Source organism: Scyliorhinus canicula, chromosome 2, assembly GCF_902713615.1.
Source record: "Scyliorhinus canicula chromosome 2, sScyCan1.1, whole genome shotgun sequence".
NCBI classification, from domain to species: Eukaryota; Metazoa; Chordata; class Chondrichthyes; order Carcharhiniformes; family Scyliorhinidae; genus Scyliorhinus; species Scyliorhinus canicula.
In genome coordinates, this window is record NC_052147.1 from 92222301 (window position 1) to 92242305 (window position 20005).

General features: G+C 48.8%; 1 protein-coding gene across 2 annotated transcripts in view; it reads left to right on the forward strand.

Moving 5' to 3' along the window:
• eif2ak4 (eukaryotic translation initiation factor 2 alpha kinase 4) overlaps positions 1-20005 on the forward strand; it is a 236481-nt gene that overhangs the window by 201855 nt on the left and 14621 nt on the right. For both annotated transcript variants that reach the window (XM_038782980.1, XM_038782988.1), the window contains 3 exons: positions 5777-5886; positions 8996-9054; positions 13856-13953. In XM_038782980.1, the coding sequence (XP_038638908.1) occupies positions 5777-5886; positions 8996-9054; positions 13856-13953 (267 nt within the window). The remainder of the gene's footprint in view (positions 1-5776; positions 5887-8995; positions 9055-13855; positions 13954-20005) is intronic.

The following is a 20005-nucleotide window of genomic DNA, read 5'->3' on the forward strand; positions in this document are numbered from 1 at the left end:
TCCGAGACCTTCCCTTCTCCGACCCAGGCCCCTGACAGCACCCTATCACTCGCCCCTCCATCGGGAAGCAAGGGGAATCCTTCCACCTGTCGTCTGGCAAATGCCTTCACCTGCAGGTATCTAAATGTGTTCCCCGGGGGGAGCTCAAATTTCTCCTCCAGCTCTCCCAGGCTCGCAAACCTCCCCTCTATGAACATGTCCCTCAGTTGCCTGATGCCCGCCCTGTGCCAGCTCTGGAATCCCCCGCCAGTGTTCCCCGGGACAAATCTGTGGTTCCCTCTCAGTGGCGCCGCCATCAGACCCCCCACTTCCCCCCTGTGTCGCCTCCACTGCCCCCAGATTTTCAGGGTGGCCGCCACTACCGGACTCGTGGTATACCTTGTGGGGGGGAGCGGCCATGGTGCCGTTACTAGCGCCCCCAGGCTTGTATTGCCGCAGGACGCCCTCTCCATACGTTTCCAAGCTGCCCCCTCCCCCTCCATCACCCACTTGCGCACCATCGATGCGTTCGCCGCCCAGTAGTATCCGGAAAGATTGGGTAGCGCTAATCCTCCACTGTCCCTACTCCGTTCCAAGAAAATCCTTCTCACTCTAGGGGTGCCATGCGCCCACACATAGCCCATAATGCTGCTAGTTACCTTCTTGAAGAAGGCCCTGGGGAGGAAGATGGGCAAGCACTGGAACAGAAACAAGAACCTCGGGAGGACCGTCATTTTGACTGACTGCACCCTCCCTGCTAGCGACAGCGGTACCATGTCCCACCTCTTGAACTCCTCCTCCATCTGCTCCACCAGCCTTGAAAAGTTCAGCTTGTGGAGGGTCCCCCAGTTCCTTGCCACCTGCACCCCCAAGTACCTGAAGCTCTTTACTGCTCTCCTAAAGGGGAGCCGCCCAATTCCCTCCCCCTGATCTCCCGGGTGTATCACAAAGACCTCACTTTTACCCACATTTAATTTATATCCCGAAAAGTCCCCAAACTCTGCTAGTATTTCCATTACCTCCGGCATTCCCCCTTCCGGATCCGCCACATACAACAACAAATCATCCGCATAGAGTGATACCCGATGCTCCTCCCCTCCCCTTGTCAGTCCTCTCCAACCCCCTGAACCCCTCAGTGCCATCGCCAACGGTTCGATCGCTAATGCAAATAGTAAGGGGGATAGGGGGCATCCCTGCCTGGTACCTCGATGGAGCCCAAAATACTCCGACCTCCTCCCGTTTGTAACCACACTCGCCATCGGGGCCGAATACAGCAGCTTCACCCACTTGATAAATCCCTCCCCAAACCCAAACCGTTCCAGCGTCTCCCACAGGTATTCCCACTCCACCCTATCGAATGCCTTCTCCGCATCCAGTGCTACCACTATCTCAGCCTCCCCCTCCACTGCTGGCATCATAATTACATTCAACAGCCTCCGGACATTTGTATTAAGTTGTCGTCCCTTTACGAAACCCGTCTGGTCCTCATGGATTACCCCTGGCACACAATCCTCTATTCTGGTTGCCAGGACCTTTGCCAACAGTTTGGCATCTACATTCAAGAGGGAGATAGGCCTGTAGGACCCGCACTGTACAGGGTCTTTGTCCCGCTTCAGGATCAAGGAGATCAGGGCCTGTGACATTGTCGGGGGCAGAGCCCCCCCCTCTCGCGCCTCATTGAAGGCTCGCACCAGCACTGGACCCACCAAGTCCACATACTTCTTATAAAATTCCACCGGGAACCCATCCGGCCCCGGCGCCTTCCCCGCCTGCATCTGGCCTATCCCTTTAACTAGTTCCTGCAGCTCTATCGGCGCCCCCAGCTCCTCCACCCGTTCCTCCTGGACCTTTGGGAACCTCAATCTATCGAGGAAGTTCTCCATTCCCCCCCTCCTCCTGGGCGGCTCAGACCGGTACAATTCCCTGTAGAAATCCCTGAAGACCCCGTTCACCTCTTGCCCCTTCTGCACTACGTTCCCTCCCTTCTCTCTCACTCCCCCAATCTCTCTGGCTGCATCTCGCTTGCGCAGCTGGTGTGCTAGCATCCTGCTCGCCTTTTCCCCGTACTCATAGACCGCCCCCTGTGCCCTTCTCCATTGCGTCTCCGCCTTCCTAGTGGTCAGTAGGTCAAACTGGGCCTGTAACCTGCGCCGCTCCCTCAACAGCCCCTCCTCTGGTGTCTCCGCATATCTCCTGTCCACTTCTATAAGTTCCCCCACCAGTCTCTCCCTTTCCTGCCTCTCCTTCCTTTCTCTGTGTGCCCTTATGGAGATCAGCTCTCCTCTGATCACTGCTTTCAGGGCCTCCCAGACTACCCCCACCTTCACCTCGCCCGTGTCGTTCGTGCCCAGATATCTCTCAATGCCCTTCCGGACCCTTCCGCACACCTCATCGTCCGCCAGCAGCCCCACATCCAGGCGCCACAGCGGGCGCTGGTCCCGTGCTTCCCCCAGTTCTACCTCTACCCAGTGTGGTGCATGGTCCGAAATCGCAATGGCCGAGTACTCCGTGTCCTGCACTCTCGAAATCAGCCCCCTGCTCAGTACAAAAAAGTCTATTCTGGAGTACACCCTGTGGACGTGGGAGAAAAAAGAATACTCCCTCGCCCTTGGCCTGCCAAATCTCCAAGGGTCTACCCCCCCCATCTGCTCCATGAACCCCCTTAGCACCTCCGCCGCTGCCGGCCTCCTATTCGTCCTGGAACTCGATCTGTCCAGCCCAGGGTCGAGCACTGTGTTGAAGTCCCCCCCCATGATCAGGCCTCCTGCCTCCAGACCCGGAATGAGGCCCAACAGGCGCCTCATAAAACCCGCGTCATCCCAATTCGGGGCATATACATTTACCAGCACCACATTCTCTCCCTGCAGCCTACCCTTCACCATCACGTACCTACCCTCCTTATCTGCTACCACCTGCGCCGCCACGAACGACACCCTCTTTCCCACCAAAATCGCCACCCCCCGGTTCTTTGCGTCCAAGCCTGAGTGGAACACCTGTCCCACCCACCCCCTTCTCAGGCGCACCTGGTCTACTACTCTCAAGTGAGTCTCCTGCAACATTGCCACATCCGCCTGCAGTCCCTTTAGGTGTGAAAAAACCCTTGATCTCTTGACCGGTCCGTTCAGCCCCCTCACATTCCAAGTAATCAACCGGGTCGCGGAGCGACCCGTCCCTTTCCCCTGTCTATTAGCCATGTTCTGTCCCCTGTCTGCCCCGGGTCGACCCTCCCCTTCTGACCCGTTCCCCATGGCGATGGCCCCCCCCCCCTCTCTCCTCCCGTTCTTCCCTTCCCGTCCTCAGCCTTTCCAGCAGCAACCCGGTATCCCCCCCTTACCCCCCTTCCCCCCCCCCCCCCCCCCCCCTGGCTAGGACCCCTCCTAGCCGCGGTGTATCCACCATCGTACTCCCGAGAGTCAGCTGGTTTTCGCTGACCCGGCTGCCCCTGCCACACTCCGACTCCTCCCGATGTGGGGGGGAGGGGCCTCCCCCCCCCCTTGCCATCCCTCTCTGACCCCGCTTCAGCGCGGGAAAAGCCGCCATTGCTGGCCACACCCCACTCTTCTCTCCTCCCCCTTCCTCCGTCCCGCGTGCGGGAAACAGGGGAGAGCCCTCTCTGCACTCCTGATACACATTCCCCTAGAACAGGGGTGGGCAAACTACGGGCCGCATGCGGCCCGCCAAAGGTCTTTATGCGGCCCACCAAGTCATTAAAAAAAAATTTTTTTAATTTTTTTTTTTTTAAGGTTAATGGGGGGGGGGGGGGGGGGGGGGGGCTGTTGGGTTACTTACTGGTATAGGGTGGAGACGTTGACTTGAGTAGGGTGATCATTGCTCGGCACAACGTCGAGGGCCGAAGGGCCTGTTCTGTGCTGTACTGTTCTATGTTCTATATGAGGCGCCCAGAATCATAACCGGGTGAAGTAATTATTTTACTTAATATACTATGCGGCCCTTTAAAATTGTGAATTTCTGAATGTGGCCCTTGCACGGAAAAGTTTGCCCACCCCTGTCCTAGAAAGAGTGGAAGACTATTAATATAGGTCCTGATAGTGAGACCTCTAGTGTTCAATTGCCTGTACTGGCATTACATATATTGATCATGTATATTGATATACAGAGATCACGACACCACTTTCCCCCAGAATGTCCCAGGAATCTGAAACCTTCCCCCACGCACCATAATAGTCAGCCACACAGTCATCTGATGTATCCTGCTTTTTCTGCTCTGACTGGCACGTAGTACTGGTAGTAATCCTGAGAACACTACCTTTGAGAGTCCACTTCTTAACTTCCTTCCTAACTCCCTGTATTCTGCTTTTAGGACCTTATACCCTTCTTTTTAAACTTGTGACTTTTGTACCAATGTGTATCATGACCACTGGCTGTTCACCCTCTCGGCCCAGAATGCCCTGTACCCACTCTGAGATATCTTTGACCCTAGCACCAGGGAAGCAACACATCATCCTGGAGTCTTGTTTGTGGCCACAGAAATGCCTATCTATTCCCCTTACAATTGAATCCCCTATAACTATTGGATTCACCACAGTGGTTAGCACTGCTGCTTCACAGCACCGAGACCCGGGTTCAATCCCGGCCCCCAGGTCACTGTCCATGTGGAGTTTGCCCTCTCTCCCCGTGTATGTGTGGGTTTCATCCCCACAACCCAAAAGATGTGCTTTGGTTGGTGGATTGGCCACGCTAAATTACGCCTTAATTGGAAAATAAATTGAGTACTCTAAATTTTAATTAATAAAAACTATTGGATTCCCACACTTTTTACTCCTCCTCTGTGCAGCAAATTTGGCTGTTGCTGCTTTCTCCTGAGTGGCCATCCCCCCCACCCCCCCCCCCCCCCCCCACAACATTATCCAAAGCTGTTTTGTAGGATAATGGCCATAGGAGATTCTTGCACTGCCTGCCTAGGCCTCTTGCTCTGTCTGGTGGTCACCCATTCCATTCCTGCCTGTGGAGTGTTAGCCTGGGTGTGATCATCTCCCTCGACATGCTATCCATAATACTCTGTGCCTTGTGGTTGCTCCACAGTATACCCGGCTGCCACTCCAGCTCTGAAACCCAATGCACACAGGGATATCTAATTTATTTACCTCTGTCGCACTAGTTTCTCCATCTCATTGCAGATGTTTTCTGAATTTCGATAAAGAACACTCATTTTAGTTTTTTTTTTACTTCTATTTCCTACAATTACCTTATTCACTGATGCACAATTTTTATTGATCTCTTTTCTTTCTGCTTGTCCTTAGCCACATTGTTAGACTGTTCTGATGCCTAGAGCTTTCTCTTTGGATTTCTAATTCTCCCTCCACCCGAACCCTCCCCAACTCTGTAAGCTTAAATTCCTGTCAACAGTCCTGATTATATAACCAGCTACGAGACTGGTCTGAGCCTCGTTCAAATGGAGTCCATCCCAACGGAATAGCGCCCTCTTCCCTGAGTACTGATGTTAGTGCCCTGTGAATTGAAACCCCTTCTTTCCATACCACTTTTTGAGCCACACGTTTAATTCTCTAATCTAATTGATTGGGGGGTGGTGGGGGTAAGACCCTATATGGTCGGGGGGGGGATGTGGTGATGTGGGAAGAGTAAGACACCCTGTGTGTGTGAGTTAGTGAGGGAGGGGAAATGTGGGTGGCGAGGAACCCTGACTGCACGTGGAAGAGTTGAAGAAATAACAACCTCTACCCCCTCTAATAATTATGGAGGAATTGTCAGCTACATGGGTACGGTGGGGAAGAATAGGTTCCCTCATGTTGTGATGGTTTTTCATTTGCCCCTTCAGGTGAGATCATTTGAAAAGGACAAACAGACTGAAAAGCGGATTCTGGGATCTGAGGTGGCGGAACACTTCCTGAAAATCAGGTCCAAAATGTTGGAGGAAAAGAGCAATAGGTGAGAGTTGTACTGTAGACCAGAGGTTGAATATTTCTGATTGGCAGGTACTTGATATTTGGCATCTGGTCATTAGAGAGCATGAGCCTGTAGGGCTGGTGTTGAAAGTTGAGACCAGGGTTACGTTTACTAGAGTAGAGGCGGTCAGGTTAGATAAAATTGTATTATGAAATACAGGAGAGTAAAGAGCAATGAGTTATTGCAATTGATTTGCGAATCAAAATCAAGGGACATGGAAGCTGGATTAGTTCTGGAAACGCAAGAGCAAAGGGCAGAAGCAAACCTTGCCATTATTCTCATTGCTATCTGTGTTTGTTGCTATGAAAATGTGGATTATCCTCAATGAGAGCTATTGAATCTGACTGAGCTGCAGCATTGTATGGAATTAGGTAAACACTTGGAGTAAAAATATCGGTGAGAGTTCCAGTGTGGACTTGGTACTGTGCAGTTAGCATATTAAAATTGCTATCTTGTATCTACTGTTTCAGCAAAGGGTCGTGAAAGAAGTTGGAATTGAAGGTGATGTTTAGGGGTACTGCAGGGTTTGGCAGTGCTGCATTTTAGGGAATCTGGGGATCAGGTTTTTGAGGCATTGTTCTCATTAACTTGGAAGTATTGTAAACTGAGCAGGAAGATAGCAATGGATTTCAAGGGGACATGAAACAGGTAGAATGGGTGGAAACGTAGCAGATAAAACCGAGAGACATATGGGTCTATGTGCACAAATCATTGAAGGTGGCAGAGCAGGTTGAGAAAGTGGTTAATAAAGCATATAGAATCCTGGACATAGAATACAAAACTATCATTGAAGATGGCAGAGCAGGTTGAGAAAGTGGTTAATAAAGCATATAGAATCCTGGACATAGAATACAAAACTATGATGAACCTTCATAAAACTTTGCTTTGGCCACAACTGGAGTATTGTGTTCAATTCTGGGCACCACACTTTAGGAAAGCTGTGAAGGCATTAGACGGTGAAGAGAGCTGCGAAAGTGACTGCAAAGATGGGAACTTCAATTACATGGATAAATTGGAGAAGCTGAGGGTTTTCTCCGTAGAGAAGAGAAAGTTGAGAGAAGATTTGATGGAGATGTTCAAAATTTTGATGGGTCAAGGGAGAGAGAAACCATCCATTTGGTGGAGCTGTTGAGAACTGATGGAGACAAAGTGGCTAGGATCTGGAATGCACTGCATGAGAGTGTGGTGGACGCAGATACAATTGTGACTTTCAGAACAGAATTGGAGAAGCACCCAAAGAGAACATATTGTGCTGCAGGGGAGCAAGGCTAACAGTTGCTCTTGCTAAGGACATCGGCATGATGGCAGAATAATCTCCTGTGCTGTTACTATTCAATGATTCTATTCTCTTATTTCACCAAACTGAAAGTGTAAAAGTCCTTTATTTTCTCTTTTGTGTTATGTTTTGAAAATCAGGTCTTTATTTGCAAGCTCCAAATGTTCAGAACTGAGTTTCAACTGTTAGATGAGGGGAGAGTTCATTGCCTCTCGTAGAGAAAAGCAGCAAAATATCCTGCTGTAACCGGCAGAAAAAGCCCACTCTGATCGATCTACACAGCACATTGGCTTTTAAATCACTTCTTTATTAAAAACAGTATAAAAATCCCAATGCTTACCACTGCTACTTCAAGAAAGGTTTTACCACAAAGTTATCCAAATCACTTCAATGATTCCACCTTCCTTCACTGTTGTTACAAGTTCCTAGGCACAGATTTAAAACAGACAATACTTGTCTAGTAACTCTTTGTGAACTTGTGGAGACTTCACCACCTAGTTGCGGTAGCCAGTCACGAAATGGGGATGAGACTCAATCATCAAGCTGGAGGCGTCTTCTGGATTGTTAGTCCTGCAGGTTCTCAATGATATATCCAGTTCTGTGACTATTTTTATATCTTTTGCACATGGTGTGTCTAACACACGGTAGCACAGTTGCTTCACAGCGCTGGGGACCCGGGTTTGATTCCCGGCTTAGGTCACTGTCTGTGCGGAGTCTGCATGTTCTCCCCATGTCTGCGTGGGTTTCCTCTGGGTGCTCCGGTTTCCTCCCACAAGTCCCGAAAGACATGCGTGTTAGGTGAATTGGACATTGTAGTGGTATACATCACCGCATATATACAAGGGGTTAATGTAAATACACTACAACTAAGTAACCACTAGAGGGAGCACCAGCGATGTATGTAATGGACAGACAAGAAGTCAGGGGGGCACTCTTCACAGGAATGGCAGCTGGTGAGCAGGACACAGACAGGTCAGATGTAACATATAGTATAAGCGCTGGAGAGAGAACAAACTTACTAAATAAAGCATCTACTTCATCTGTAAGACTACGAGCTTTGTTCAGACAAGGAATAATACAGACATATTGAATTCTTTCAGTGTACCCGAACAGGCGCCCGAGTGTGGCGACTAGGGGCTTCTCACAGTAACTTCATTGCAGTGTAACCCTACTTGTGATACTAATAAATATTTATTATTATTATACCATATACTTACACTCCTGCACGCAGCTGATGTGCGTTCCCCAGCACATGCTCATGCTTTATGGCCTACTGTACTTCACACCCGTTACCTCCTGTTTCCCGTGTGATGTGTGCTTATTTACAGCCATTAGTTTCATGTCACATCACTGATGGCTCGGGTTGATATTGATCGTCTTTGAGGTCAAATGCCTCCTGTTGTCTTATATCCTGTTGCAGCCTGCGCTTTCTCAGCTCAGTTTAAATATCTCCGTGGCTTTGCAATGTCTCTAGTAACTTGGTCACATTTCCCATTATGCTTCGGTGTTCTCTTTGCTGTATTTCCCATTAGGCCACAGCGTTTATTTATTTTGGCCATATTTCGTTTCAGGCCATGGGGATGAGTCAACACTGCTGGTTAGAATACACCTGAGCGTGTATATTGTGCCCACCCAGCTACAGAAGAGTGGCCTAATCGGAGCAAGTTATTGAAATGAGAGTTTCAAACCTTTACCTCTTAGTTATGGCCAGTGCCAAAAGTTAAAAAGGAAACCATTATTGTTTCTGCTGTAACTTTCTTTTCCTTGGTTGCTTTCTGTTAACTATCGTTCTTCCTTTTGTTTCCTTTTGAGCAGGGAAACCCCGGAGAGCCCCTCCTCGCAGAGCCTAAAGGGAACACTTTGCAGTTCTACAGGTACCACAGCCTTCCCTGTAACCAAGTAATGCCAAGGTTTTAACACATGTTGTCAGAGAGCTTTATAGGACAAAAAAGGCCCTTCGGCCATCGTGCCATACTTCTATCTTATTAACATAGTGTGACAGTTGATGGTAATATTCTGTCCCTGGGAAGCGGGGCCAGTAGGTTGAATAATATGAGAGAACGAATAAGTATGAATGATTGAATCCCCATGTTTGGAGTCACTGGTTTATAATTGAGCCCAATTCCATTTCACACCTTGGGATTTGTGTAATTTTTGCTAGGCTTTTGAGTCTATTTCAGAAACAAATGCCCAGGCTTGGGAGGAACATAGGAACAGGAGTAGGCCATTTAGCCTGTTGAGCGTGCTGCACCAATCAATTAGATCATGGCTGATAGCTACCTCCACACCGCTTTCCTGCACTCTCCTTGTCCCTTGATGCCATTAGTTTCCAGTATCCAAAACAGAAAACAAATTAGTGAGTGGGACCTCAGAGCACTCCTGTGCTCCCTACTTGGTTCTGTAGAAATTCCTGGCGAACACCCATTTCCTTTCTGCCTCCATGGTCATAACCTGTGACCACCTATCTAAATGTGCTACCCACGTAGCCCTCAGCTTCATGGATGTGCCACAGTGATCCAAGCCGCCACTCGGGTTTTGAAGCCTGGAGCTCAAGTTTCTGCAGCCGGTGGCACTTCCTGCATACGTGGTCGCCTGGTTTGTCCACGACTCCCCACAAAATACAGGACATGAATTCAATGCAACTGAGCTGTCCTACCACGTCCTCATTTTATTTTACTTACGTTAACTTTATTTTACCGTGGTTCATTTATATAAATTTTTGCTTGGCCTTAACTTAATAAACCTGACAACTATAGATAAACCTTACTGGTGCTGATAAATCTATTATTTCACACACTTTACAAGTTGCAATAAACCTTACTTTCCCCCAAGCACCAAATTTCCACATGAACCTACCAGGCAGTTATCTCTGTTCATCCCTAGAGGATGCTGGCAGACCTGCTGAGTTTCTAGCTTCCTCTGTTCTTGTTCCAGATTCCAGCATCCACAGTACTTTGTTTATTTTTCCTGTTTATCAAGGTGGTTTAACTGACTTGAAGGATGTTAGTTCTATGTTAGAGTTTGACACTTAATCTATATTTAAACCTTAAAAAGACTGACCAGAATTTACCATGTGAATCTAATCAGTTGGTCTCCATCTCACTCAGGCAAAGTCTCCTGATCTTATGCCTGTCACTGGTTTTACAGTAGAGACAGAAATGTTTCCACTTATGTTTGAAGGGAACTCCCAATATTCCATCTGCCCTGAGCACTCTGAAGCTAACATTATTCTAAATGGGTTAATGTCAAATCATTGAGGCAGTATTTCAGTCCAATGTGTCACTATGCTGTGACATTTGATGACTTCAAAAACACTTTTTGACATGACGATCTTCTTGTAGCAAAGTTTGTTTTTTTGGCAAAGGCTGCTGCCGTGTAACTATGTCAAAGAACACTTGGGAACTGACACTGACACAGTATCAAAATGTAAGGTCATCTTTTATATTTAAGAAAATTAATTATGGCTCTCGTTGTAAGTCCTTTTTAAAATTGTTTTCATGGGTGTGGATGTTGTTGGAAAGGTCAGCATTTATAGCGCATCCCCAGGTGCCATCGTGCAGGTGGTGGTGATTCGCTGCAGTGTAGGAAGAGAGTTCCATGATTTTGACTCTGTAACACCGAAGAAACGGCAATATAGTTTTAAATCTGGATGATATGTGACTGGGATGGGAACTTATAGGTGATGGTGTCCACGTATGTCTGCTGCCCTTGTTCTTCTAGGTGGCAGAAAAATTGTGAATTTGGAGGATGCTGTCGGAGGAGCTTTGGCAAGTTGCTACAGTGCATCTTGAAGATGGTATTCATTGTAGTCACTATGCCCTGGTGGAGGAGGAAGTGAATTTTGGTTGGCTGCTGATTGAGTGGGCTGCTTTTTCCTGGATGACAATGAGCTTTTTTGTCAAGATTGCACTCATCCAGGCAAGTGGAGGGTATGCTATCACATTCCTGACTTGTGCCCTGAAGACGATGGGAAGGCGTTGTCAAGTTAGATGAGTCACTCCCTGCAGAATATCCAGCCTTTGATTTGCTCTTGTAACCACAGCATTTGTATGGCTGTTCCACTCTAGGCAGTGGTAACCCCCTATGTTTTTTGATAGTGGCAGATTCATTGATGGCAATACCATTGAATATTACGGAGAGGTGGTTAGAGTCTCTCTTATTGGAGTTGGTCATTGTCAGGCAATTGTATGGTGTGAATGTTATGTGTCACGTATCAGCCCAAGCCTGAATGTTGGTCGGGTCTTGCTGCTTGGAGGCGCAAACTGCTTCATTATCTAAGGAGTTGAAAATAATACCAAATAGTATGCAATCATCAGCAAACATCACTATTTCTGGTGTCTTTGGAGGGAAGGTCATTAATGAAGCAGCTGAAGATGATTGAGGAACTCCTGCAGTGATGTTCTTGGTCTGAAACGATTGTCCTTCAACAGACACAGCCATCTTCCATACTACAGCAGAGATTTGTCATGGCCCATATCCTTTACTATATCCATTTTTTTATGTGGCTTAAGGCACATGGAGTGAATTGAATTAGCTGAAGAATGACATATGTGATGCAGCAGGCCGTAGGAGGAGACTGAGATGTATCATCAACAGGACACTTCTGGCTGCAGATGTTTCAGTCTTGTCTTTTGCGCTGATGTGCTGGGGTCCACCGTCATTGACAATAGGGAATGTTTTTGGAGCTTCCTGCTCCAGGTAGTTGTTTAATTGTTTACCACTGTTCATGGCTAGATATGACAGGACTGTGGAGCTTTGATCTCTGCATTAATTTTGGGATCACTCACTTATCTCTGCCTGTAACATGCTGCTCCCGCTATCACATGCATGTAGCTTCGTCTTGCAATTTAATCAGATTAATGTGATTTCAGGAATATTCCTGGTGCTGCTCCTGACATACTCTTGCACTCTTTGTTGAACCAGGGCTGACCCCCTGGTGCGATAGTAATGGAACATCGAGACATATGCCAGGTCAGAAAGATGCAGATTGTGGTTGTATATAATTGTGCTGCTCCTGATGGCCCACAACAACTTATGGGTGCTTCGTTCTGAGTTGTCTGATTTGTTCTGAATATATTGTACTTTACATGGCGGTAGTGCACACTTCCCGTGTGAAGGTGGGATTTAGTCCCCACAAAGATTGTGTATTGGCCACTTCTGCCAAAATGGTCATGAACAGATGCATCTGTCAAAGGTAGATTGGTGAGGATGAAGTTGAGCAGTCTTTCTGTTCTGGTTTGGTTTCTCACCACATGGTGCAGGTTCAGTCTGACAAATGTGTCTTTCAGGACTCGGCTGGCATGGTTAGCTGTGGTGGCACCGAGCTACTCTTGGCGATGTACATTCAAGTCCTCCACTTGGAATACAATCTGTGCTTCAAATTTCTGCTGAAAGGTTATTGGCCTGAAGTGTTCATGCTGTTTTTCTCTCTCCACAGTTACTGCCAGACCTGCTGAACATCTTCAGCAATTTCTGTTTTTAATTTCTTCTTCTTATTTTAGAAATAGTGGGCTGCTCTTGATCTTGTAACACTGGTCGCGATTTTTTTTTTAAATAAGCATTTTATTGAGGTATTTTTTGGTACTATAACAACACAATAAACAATGTACATGAAACCATAAACATAGTAGAAAAGCCGTCTCCCTCCCTTACAGGTCCCACCTTTATTAACCCCATACTCTAAGCTAAACTAACTTCCCCCCCCCCCCCCCCCCCCCCCTCTACTGACGATGAATTTTCCGCGAAGAAGTCGACGAACGGTTGCCACCTCCGGGCGAACCCTAACAGTGACCCTCTCAAGGCGAACTTGATTTTCTCCAAACAGAGAAAGCTCACCATGTCCGATACACTGGTCACAATTTAACAAGTTAGTGAACCTCAATGACTCGTAATTTAATTCAGCAATATCTTAAATACACATGAAAATACAGTAAACTACATCAGTTTTCTTTGTTTTTTCTTCAGGCTCCGTTGTCTACCCCAGAGGGTTGTGGATGCTCCATTATTTTTTTTAAAATTTAGATTACCCAATTCATTTTTTCCAATTAAGGGGCAATTTAGAGTGGCCAATCCACCTACCCTGCACATCTTTGGGTTGTGGTGGCGAAACCCACGCAAACATGGGGAGTGCAAACTCCACACGGACAGTGATCCAGAGCCGGATTGAACCTGGGACCTCGGCGCCGTGAGGCAGCAGTGGTAACCACTGCGCCACCGTGCTACCCTGGATGCTCCATTGTTAAATACATTTAGGGATGGAAAGACTTTTGGCCTTTTAGGGAATTAAGGGATATGGGAAGTGGACAGGAAAGCAAAGGCCAATAATCAGCCCGTACCATAATGAACATGGAGCAGGCTCAAGGGGTGCTTTATGGTCTACTCCAGATATTTCTGGTTTCTTACGGAGATACTTTCCAATATAAATTCCGTCATAAGAATTTACGACAGAAATATGCAAGTAAGGACTTTAAAATAGGTATTGAAATATCTCTGCAACCTGTCCAATAATCTCCAGCCCCACAACAATGCTTTCTCTCAAACCAGTATATTAAATAGTGATAGCATTGCATTAGTATAAGTAGTGATTACATTTGCTCGTTTAATCACTTTCATGTCCCTGGTTATCAGCTTTATTACAAAGAATGTTTTTTTTTACCATTTCCCTTTTAACCCCAGGGCCTTTTGAATCACATGGAGGTTCCTTAGTGCCAAATCTTAATTTTATTTCGCCTGAGAAGCTGTCGTCCAGCACTAAACGGCGATATGAGGAAAAGGTAAGGGGCGACCTCTCCAATGTTCTTATGCTTTCTATGGAGCCTAAACCAAGCTGTAGCTGATGTAAGATTGTTTGGTGCCGAGACTGGAAAGAAAATACCTCATTGCAAAATAATTCTTTTTTTAAAAATCGTTTTATTGGCATTTCTCATATTTATAAACAATTGTATATATACATCACGTTTTTCTTACCTGCGCTAATTTACTTTATCGTACAGAGAGGTTTATTTTGTCCTTCATTTAATTGACCCTATATACATTTCATCGTCCTCTGGATCGGTCTATAGTTCCTCCTCCCCCCACCACCCCCCTCCGGCTTCAGCTGTGTTTTGCTTTTATTTTCAGGGAAGGTTGGGGGGGGGGGTTACCTCTTGTGGTTTCCCCACCTTCTTTCCGTCTCGATCCCGGGTTGCGCAATCCTTTGGTTCCTCATCCATCTTGGTTTTTTATTCTTATCTTACTCCTTGTTGCTGGCCTGGAACAGGTTTTGGAACAGGCCGACAATGCCCCCAAGTATCCAGGAAGCCTTCCTCCGACCCTCGGGTGGCGTACTTAATCTTCTCCAGGTGGAGTAATTCCGAGAGGTCAGCGAGCCAGTCTGCAGCTTTGGATGGTGCTGCTGATCGCCAGCCGAGCAGGATTCTCTGGCGTGCAATTAGGAAAGCCAGGGCATTGGCCCCCTTCCCCATGTGTAGCTCTGGCTGCTCCGATACCCCGAAGATTGCCATATTGGGCATGGCTTCACCCTCACAACCTTGGACATTGCCTTGGAGAAGGCTGTCCAGAACCCAGCAAGTTTGGACAAGTCCAGAACATGTGGGTGTGGTTGGCTGGGTCCCTCTGGCACCGTTCACATTTATCCTCTACCTCTGGGAAGAACCTGCTCATTCGGGTTCTGGTCAGGTGTGCTCTGTGCACCACTTTGAGCTGCATTAGGCTTAGCCTTGCACAGGAGGAGGTGGAGTCAGTGCTTCGCTCCAGAGTCTCCATCCTACCTCTGTCCCCAGTTGATCCTCACATTTTTGTCTGGTCTCGTCCAGTGGTGTTCGGGCTCTGTCCCGTAATGTCCGTATATTTTCCCACATAGCAGCCCCCTTCTCGCTCTTGTGCCTATCAGGTCCTCTAATAATATGGTTTCTGGGGCCCCGGGGTACCCACTGTCTCTTTGCGGAGGAAGTGTTTTATTCGAAGGTGCTTGAGTTCCTGTCCTTTTGCTAGTTTCCACTTTCTTGTCAGTTTGTCCAGTGTCGCCCTATGCAGAAGTCTCCGACTGTCAGTGTGCCCCCGTCCCACCTCAATCTTTTGAAGGCGATATCTAGCATGCCAGGGGGAATCTGTGATTGCCGCAGATGGGGGCCATTTTGGTTATCCTGAAGTGCTGTCTCAGCTGGGTCCACGTTCTCAGCGTGGCCGCTACCACTGGGCTCGTTGTGTGTCTTGTTGAGGAGAATGGAAGTGCTGCTGTAGCCAGGGCCCGGAGGGTCGTTCCTTTACAGGAGACCTCCTCCATTTGTACCCAGTCTGTGCCGGGTTCTTGTACCCACCCCCTCACTCTTTCTGCCGCTGCTGCCCAGTGTAGTATTGTAGGTTCGGTAAAGCCAAGCCCCCTTTGATTTTCCTTCTTTGCATCGTCTGTTTGGGAATTCTTTGTTTTAAAATTTAGAGTACCCAATTCATTTTTCCAATTAAGGGGAAATTTAGCGTGTTCAATCCACCTACCCTGCACATCTTTGGGTTGTGGGGGCGAAACCCATACAAACATGGGGAGAATGTGCAAACTCCACATGGACAGTGACCCAGAGCCGGGATCGAACCTGGGACCTCGGCTCCGTGAGACTGCAGTTCTACCACTGCGTCACCGTGCTGCCCTGGTTTGGGAATTCTTGGGCTCTTGCCCCCCCACACAAACGCCATGATTAGACGTCTACATTTTGGAAAAAGGCCTTGGGGATAAAGATCGGTCTGGATCTAAACAGGAAGAGGAACCTTGGAAGTACGTTCATCTTGATCGTCTGCACTCTCCCCGCCAGGGAGAGTGGGAGTGAGCCCCACCTTAGAAGGTCCTTTCTTACTTACTCCACCAGGCTGGTCAGGTTCCACTTGTAGATCTGTGTCCAGTCTCTTGCTATCTGGATCCCCAGGTAACGGAATCTGTTCTGGGCTGTTTTAAATGGGAGCCCCGTCAGCTCTGTCCCTCCTTCTTTTGGGTTCACTGGGAATGCCTCGCTTATGCCCAGGTTAAGTTTGTAGCCCGAATAGGTTCCAAACTATTTCAGAATTTGCAGTATTGCCATCAATCCCTCCTGTGGCTTCGAGACATAGAGGAGCAGGTCATCTGCATAGAGTGAATCTCTGTGCTCTCTGTCTCCTCTCTGGATTCCCTTCCAGCTTTTCGGGTCCCGCCGGGCTATCACCAGGGGTTCGATTGCTAACGTGAACAAGAGTGGGGACAGGGGGCAGCCCTGTCTTGTTCCTCTTTTTAGCTGGAAGTATTCAGGTGTTAGTTCGGACACTCACTTTGGGAGCGTTGTATAGGAGCCTCACCCAGGCGGTGAACCCCGCTCCTAGCCCAAACTGTTCCAGTACCTCGAGGAGGTAGCTCCATTCGACTTTGTCAAAGGCCTTTTCTGCGTCCAAGGAGACGCTCACCTCTGGTGTTCTCTCCCCGGGGTAGGGGGTCATTATTACATTCAGCAGCCACCTGATGTTCGCTGTGAGATGCCGACCCTTCACAAAGCCCGTTTGGTCACCTGCATCCACCTCTGGTACGCAGCCTTTTAGCCAGGACCATTACGAGTATTTTGTCGTCCATATTCAGCAGTGAAATGGGTCTGTATGATCCACATTCTGTCAGGTCTTCATCTTTTTTGGATATCAGTGAAATTGTGGCCTGCGCTAGCGTTGGGGGCAGGGTGTCCCTGCCAGTGAGTCCGCGAACATGTCCCTTAGGTTTGGGGCCAGGACTGGTGCAAATTCTTTGTAGAAGTCCGCCGGGAACCCGTCGGGTCCCGGTGCCTTCCCCACCTGCATGGAGCTGTGCTCTCCATGATTTCTCCCAGATCTATTGGTGCTTCCAGCTCTCTCCTTCTGTTGTGGTAGTTCCCGTCTGTCTAGAAACTTTTTCATTCCCGTGTTCCTGTGGGGGGGGCTTGGAGGTGTACAGTCCCCGGTAAAAGGTTTCAAACACCCGATTGACCTCCTTTGGTTCTGTTACCAGTGTGCCTCTGCTATCTTTACCTGCGCTATTTCCCTCATGGCTGCCTGCTTTCTCAGCTGGTGAGCCAAAGGTGGCCAGCCTTGTCTCCGTGTTCGTTGAAGGTTCCCCGTGTCCGGCGGAGTTGGTATACTGCTTTCCTAGTGGATAGCAGGTTAAAGTCCATTTGCAGCTTTTTCCTCTCCGCGAGCAGCTCTACGGTCAGAGCTTCGGAGTACTTTCTGTGAACTTCCAGATGGAGTCCACCAGTTGTTGCCTGGCCACCTTTCTTCCCTATCTCTGCTTGCTTTGGAGGCTATGATCTCTCCTCTAATCACGGCCTTCAATGTCTCCCAATACATGGAGGGTGAGACCTCCCTGTTTGGTTGTTACTAAGTAGTCGCCTATGGCCTGCAATGTTTTTGGGCAGAAGGCCTTGTTGGCCAGGATCCGTATCCAGCCTTCATGTGGGGCGCTGTGCACGGCCTGTCTCCAACCTCGTATCCATATAGTGTGGAGCGTGGTTGGAATTAATGTTCGCGGAGTATTCCGCTCCCGTGATCCCTAGAAGCACCGATTTTCCCCACTGCAAAGAAGTTGACACAGGTGTAAACCTCGTGCATGTGTGAAAAGTATGAGAATTCCTTTTCTCCTGGGTGCAGAACCTCCATAATAATAATAATCGCTTATTGTCACAAGTAGGCTTCAATGAAGTTACTGTGGAAGGCCCCTAGTCGCCACATTCCGGTGCCTGTTGGGAGAGGCCAGTAAGGGAATTGAACCCACGCTACTGCCTTGTTCTGCATTACAAACCAGCTGTTTAGCCCACTGTGCTAAACCATCCCCAGTCTGCTAAACCAGCCCCATGGGTCCATTGCCCCCATCTGCTCCATAAAAGCTCCTAGTTCCCTAGCTATGCCAGTCTTTTTCCTTGCTCTGTGGTTTGATCGGTTGATCAGTGGGTCCTGCACGCAGTTAAAGTTGCCCCCCATAATCAGTCGATGTATGTCAATGTCGGGGATTTCAGCCATGGTCTTCTTTATGAATTCTGTGTCATCCCAGTTGGGAGTGTACACATTTACCAGTATGACCGGTGCCCCTTCCAGGACACCGCTGACCATGATGTTCCGTTCCCCTGGGTCCGCAACTGTCTTGGTTTCCGTAAACCTCGTCCTCTTGTTAATTAGCATTGCTACCCCCCTAGCCCTCGTCCCTTAACATTTTTTCCTCCTTTTTTCAAAATTTAGAGTATCTAATTCATTTTTTTCAATTAAGGGGCAATTAAGCGTGTCCAATCCACCTACCCTGCACATCTTTGTGCGAAACCCACACAAATATGGGGAGAATGTGCAAACTCCACACGGACAGTGACCCAGAGGCGGGATCGAACCTGGGACCACGCCGCCGTGACACTGCAGTGCTAATCACTGTGCCACCGTGCTGCCCTCTCGTCCCGTAACATGAATGGTACGTCTGTCCCACCTAGCCCTTCCTTACCAGCAGTTGGTCCTTCTCCATCAGGTGCGTCTCTTGTAAGTAGATTATGTTGGCTTTTAGGCTTCTTCGGTGGGCGAAGACTCTGGATCTTTACACTAGGTTGAGTCCCCTAACATTCCAGGTAACAATCCTGTTGGTGGTGGGGGGGGGGGGGGGGTTCTGACCCCCCTGGTCCTGCGGGATTACCCATACTTACCTGGTGGACGCACCCCTGCACTCTGGGATTTCTCATTGTTAGGGGGCCGTCCAAAATGGCCACGGTCGCTGCTCTCCCCATGAGGCTGGCCCCCTGCGCTCCGGGGTTTCCGTTTATCCAGGGGGCACCCAGCATGGCTGCCAGCTATGTGTTTGCCCTGCCCTCCGGGGTATCCCTTTGCGCTGATGTACACCCGAGTGGCTGTTTGCGGCGCCATTTTGGTTCCTCACCCTGCTCCATGCCTGCCGAGGCCTGTGTCTGTTGTTTCTCTACCTCAACCTTCTCTTTTGTTCTGTGGTCCCTGTCTCTCTTTCCCCCCCCCCCCCCCCAGTCTCCTCTTCCCCCACCGTGCTCTTGTCCCCCTTCTGCCCCGCCTCTCTTTGTGCCAGACGCTCCCTCTCCCTTTAGAGGCGTGCTGTGACCCTCCTTTCTCCCTGCCCTCCCATGTTGGCCCTCCTCGCTAGCACGGTGGCTCCCCTCCCAGTACTTAGCTAGCCCTGGCCCTGCTTTACCTTCCTCCTACCAGCCCTTCTCTCGCCCTTGTCTGCTTTTCTCACCCTTGCTCCGCTCCCCCCCTCATTGCATTGAGAGAAGAAATGAGCCTGGAAACGAGGCAGCACAGACCTGCGTAACACAGAAAACAAATGTGTACAGTTCGTGATCTTTATTGTCTCTGTTTGCGGTCTGTCCTCCGCTTTTTGTTACGATTTTTCCTTTCTTTTGTGCCCCCGTGGCTTTCATTGCTGTTGCGGCTGTTCCTCTCCCAATTTGTTCGACTTAACAAACTCATCAGCCTCCACTGGGGTGTTAAAATACAGTTCCTTTCCCTTGTACATTACCCAGAGTCTGGCCGCGAATAACATCCCAAATTGCACCCTAATTTTGTGGAGTGTGGATTTTGCTTTGTTGAACTCAGCCCTTCTTTTGGCCAGGTCCGGCCCAATGTCCTGGTACACCTTTATTTCTTCCCTTCCCATGTGCATGATTTTGTCTGCCGGGGCCACCTTAGGATTTTTTCCCCATCCTGAAACCGGTGCAGCTTCGCGATAATCACTCTGGGCTGCTCCCCGGCTTTGGGCCTGGGTCGGAGGGACTGTGCGCTCTGTCCATTTCTGGGAGGTTTGGAAATCCTTCCCTTCCCAATAGCTTGCCCATCATTTGGGTG